The sequence below is a fragment of the Adiantum capillus-veneris genome, chromosome 1 (genome assembly GCF_014529385.1).
Source record: "Adiantum capillus-veneris isolate H3 chromosome 1, ASM1452938v2, whole genome shotgun sequence".
Taxonomy (NCBI): Eukaryota; Viridiplantae; Streptophyta; class Polypodiopsida; order Polypodiales; family Pteridaceae; genus Adiantum; species Adiantum capillus-veneris.
This window is the reverse complement of record NC_140931.1, coordinates 52954796-52959328: the sequence shown is the minus strand read 5'-3', so window position 1 is coordinate 52959328 and position 4533 is coordinate 52954796. Positions and strand designations below refer to the sequence as shown.

General features: G+C 39.7%; 1 protein-coding gene across 1 annotated transcript; it reads left to right on the top strand.

Annotated features, from left to right (window-relative positions):
* The first annotated feature begins 3339 nt into the window (after positions 1-3339).
* On the top strand, positions 3340-3633 carry LOC147464750 (uncharacterized). The gene has a single exon (XM_086510079.1). It carries the CDS (start codon positions 3340-3342, stop codon positions 3631-3633), a length of 294 nt encoding a protein of 97 aa, XP_086366205.1.
* Positions 3634-4533: the final 900 nt, after the last annotated feature.

The window sequence follows — 4533 nt, the reverse complement described above, 5'->3', positions numbered from 1 at the left end:
GAAGAAGTAGTATACGAGAAAGAACTATTCCCTTAATTATCATCACTCTTCTTTAGCATAGCTTAATAGCTTAATAATGATGAAGATGAAGAAGATGGCAAGCTCAATCTTTGAAGCATGTGTCTTGGTTGGATTTGCACTCCATAGACAAGAAGCTTAGTCTAGGCTCACACTTCTCAAGGAGCTTAGAGAAGGAGATGGAGCTCTTGCACTTGCAATGTACACAATGAGAGTGTGTGTGGGTGAGTATATCCTGCAATCTAGGCCCATGCTTCCTTGGTCGACCCCCTCTTTTAGCACTCCTAGGCATTTGATTGGACCTCCTCCTCAAGCTTGGCCAATCACAGCCTTAGTGCATATCAAGCAACAAGGGTAGTCTTGGGACAAGTGTCCCTCTTTCCACTTTGAGAGAGAGGACTTGATAAATGCAAAAGAAATTAAATAAATGTGGTAATTTATTATTGGACCCCTTTTAAGCCTGGCCAATAGGAGTCAAGCACCTATGAAGGTAAAATGGGTAGGGGCTTGACATGTGTCCTTGCTGCCTCTCTAGGCTTGGTCTCACCTTGTGTGTGTGTGTGTGTGTGTGTTCTATCTCTACCCCCTAGGAAAAGGGCTCACCCCCGCTCTTGTAGGGATATTTTTGACTTTGCATGAGCAAGCACCTTAGTCATCAAGCATGACTAAGCACTTGAACTAGGGGGTGTTCCCACAAGCATAGCAAGCAAGCATGTCCAAGCAACTCAAGCACCTTAGTCATGCATCAGGTCAAGCACCTCAAGCACCTCAAGCACCTAAATCAAGGCAAGGACTTTTAACACTAACTTTTTGGAGGTCTTTAATGAAGCTAACCCTAAGGTCTTCTAAGCTCCATTAGTAGCCTGGCTCTTTGATAGACCATCTCTTATTTGAACCCTTTTACCATGGGCCCCTTCTTGAGATAGATCTGTAAGCATATGTTTATATTCTACCTCTTGTTTCCTATTTATCTCTCCCATATTAAATGATCAGTTCAATATGAGAAAGTCTTTTGGAATAGGTAGATATTAGATTTTATGACAATTTAACCATATACAAGTGATGCACCACAACCACACATCACTGTCCTTGCACATAGAGCTAGTTTTTGACATAGAAGGATGGAAAGCAGTACACACATGTAGGTGGGATATCCATAGCTATCCTTTGAGGTTTCATGCATCATTTAATATCATCACATAACCTTAATCATGATACAAAATACCCCCATCACTTTGACCAGTTGTATAGTATGACTTCACATTTGAGTGCAAAACAACTTTTCCTATTATTGGATGCACACATGATATAAAAGAGGGAGTGATTGATATCATATAGTATACTATTCACACTTAAGTGCAAAACAATTTTTTTCCTATTTTTGGATGCATACATGACATAAAAGAGGGAGTGATTGATAGCATACCAAAATGAATCAAGCTTAGCTCTACAAAATATATTATCACCTTACCATGTCATTTCACCCATGCGGGACTCATATGATCAATCATGATGTGAAAAGAAAGCCATTTTGTGCAAAACTATCCATACAACTTGTGTTGGCTAAACATACATCAACACATAAGTTTATGGACATGAGAACCTTGAAATAGCGCATAGAACATATATGAACCTCACATCAAACCTACAACTCTATATGGTACTCCTCTTAACCTATACATAAAAAGTAATTCATAACTCACAGTCATGAATGATAATGGTGATCTAAATACATTTATCAAGTATTAGTAGATTTTCCTATCAGATGAATGCATATAATGGCTCTCCATGGATCTTGGGGTTCAAAAAGTTGCCTTGAGTGCAAAAGGCAACAAGGTATATTTTAACCATAACTCTTCACTCAAGCAAAAATTTTCAAATGCTACATAAAAGATAAAATGTTGTATACGATGTGGTTAACACTAGTTCTATAATTGGACACTCAAGTCTCCTGAGACACTAAAGTGACCTATTTTTCTAGTAGACCATCTCTGTGTGTGTGTGTGCAGTAAAAATCCTATTTTCTTTGCCATTAAAAGTCCCCCCCCCCCCCCCCCCAACCTGCGCCTCCCCCAGGTGTGAGGGGTAGCCCTACGAGGGGGTTGTTAAGCATAAGTTTTATTGGTGTTGTACCAACATTGATTCTGTTGACAGACATACAAGTATCAGGGGCAAATCCAAATTGTTGCCTACATGACAAATCACATGGTGTTGATAACAATGCCATATGCCCACATGCTTCATTACATTCAGAGGTTGATGGTGTGAGCGTAAATGGTGATGACAATAATATGTGCCTAGCAGAGGTACCATGCAACCTTGTTGCTGATGTTTGTGAGCCATTAATATGACGTGAGAATTTAATGAGCAGATCTCACCATTCAAAAGAGAGAGGCCTGATTGCGATCTTGAATTTCAGCAAGGCTAATTGCAATCTCAAGGAAGGCACGTCGATGTGCCCTCTTCCAAGCAATAAATTTGCAGCAGTCTCAGGAAGTGCATGCCAACATGCCCTCCTCCAAACAATAAATTTACAATTGGAAAGTCCAATCTCAGGGAGGGCATGTCGACGTGCCCTCATCCAATGATGAAATATGGAAAGGAAAATATCAAAATTTCTTAGAGGAAACGTTGAGGTGTCCTTCCAATGACTTGAATTTCTCTTTCCCTATTTCATCCTTGAGTGAGGGCACGTCAACATGCCCTCCCTAAGATTGTAATTTCCCAATGTTAATTAGTTATTTTAATTCTTTTGGCTACCAAACTTAAATCTTTTTAGGATGGGAGACATCATGATAGTCATTCAATTGCTTGTAGTGTTGTGATCTAAAGATTGCTTTGTGGTGTTTGCAGTCCTGTGAGTCCATATCGTTCATCTAAGCAAATGAAGCGACCAATAGTCTCAAAAAAGAAGGATATTCCAATAGGTAGTCAAATTTTGGGTGAAGTTAGTAATGAGGTGGAGACAAGTTTTAAAGATACAGAGGATTTGGGTGAAGAAGGTGTCATTCAATGTGGTGATTTTGTTCCAGCTGAGCCAGGATTTGTAAAGAATTCTAGTAAAATACATGAACTTAGAACGTTATGATGATGTAGACAGGTTGATGAGTAATTTTGATAAGGGCTTTTCCCCTGATTTTGTAGCATGCACCTTGTTGCTTGATATGAACTGCAAACTGTAGAGGGTTGATAAAGCTAGAGAGATGTTCGATGGAATACGTTCAATGGGGTTACATGCCTGATCTTGGTGCATGCGATAAGATGATTGAGTTTCACTGTGAAACTGGAAATCCTGAAGAGGGAGAAACATTGCTAGCAGAAATGGAGGAGGAAAAGCTACATGGATTTGTTGATACTTACCTTATGGTTCTTAATGGCTATGGGAAACAAGATAAAGCTGTAGAGGCCTTGAAAATGTTTTCAATTATGAATGAGGATGCCTTCTTAAGGCCACAAATGAGTCCTGATATCTACTCAGCTCTTATGAATGCTTATATTCACTCAAATTTGCTACCATCTGCTGTCCTGAAAATTGAAGATATGATGAATTCAGGATTTTCTCCTCCAGATGAGTCAGCCAACATGCTAATTGTTGCCTTTGAGAAAATAAATTAGTTTCAAAGGGTGGTAGATGTGATGCTAAAGCTAGAAAGCATCTCTATAAGGCCCGGGGTGGAGACTCTTATGACGCTAATTGGATGGTTTGGAAAACTGGGTTTGGTTCAGGAGGCAAAAACTCTTGATAGAACCTCAAAGATAAAGGCGATGTTTCGGATTGCAAACCTTACGCTAGTCTTTTTTCAGTGTATGCTAGAGAAACTTCCGTTGATAAGGTGAAGGCTCTTCTCGCTGAGGAGGTTGAGATTGATGTTTCAACTTATGAGCTAATGATTGTTTCATTGCTGGATGGCAACGAATCGTGAGGAGGCTCAGTCCATGCGAGATCGGATGATTGCCCAAGGTCTCACCCCATCTGATGAGGTTGAAAGAGCTTTATTAGGAATTCAAGCAAAAGCCAAATTTCTTGTAGGGGTGTAGGAAAGCTTCAGAAGGAGCAACACAAAGCTTAGGGATAGAAACCAAAAGTTTTCCTTGCGCGTTGTGAGTAAGATGTTGTGCGGAGGGAGGCACCTGAAACTCTATGAGGAATAATCACCACTCTGAATTTCATGTCAGCTTCTTTGAAGTCTTTATTGTTGCTTGACAGAGTGGGGCTTATTTCGAACCTTTTTCTTGAGTAGCAAGGTATATTTCAATCAAAGTGCATATATGAGATCTGCCAAACAAATGTTGGTGCATTGATTCCACATATTTATTAAAGATTGGACAACGTTTCTGTTTGAAATGCTTATATTGCTTGGTTACAGTTGTAGGTAGTTGTGATCATGGCAATCAGCTAAGATTCGGGCAGAGAGAAGCCTGATTCATGCCAGATTGTCAGATAGCAAACAGGTGGTTCTTTTATTGAAATGTTTATGGCAGTCATTGTCATACCATTATTTTTGGTTTTGCACC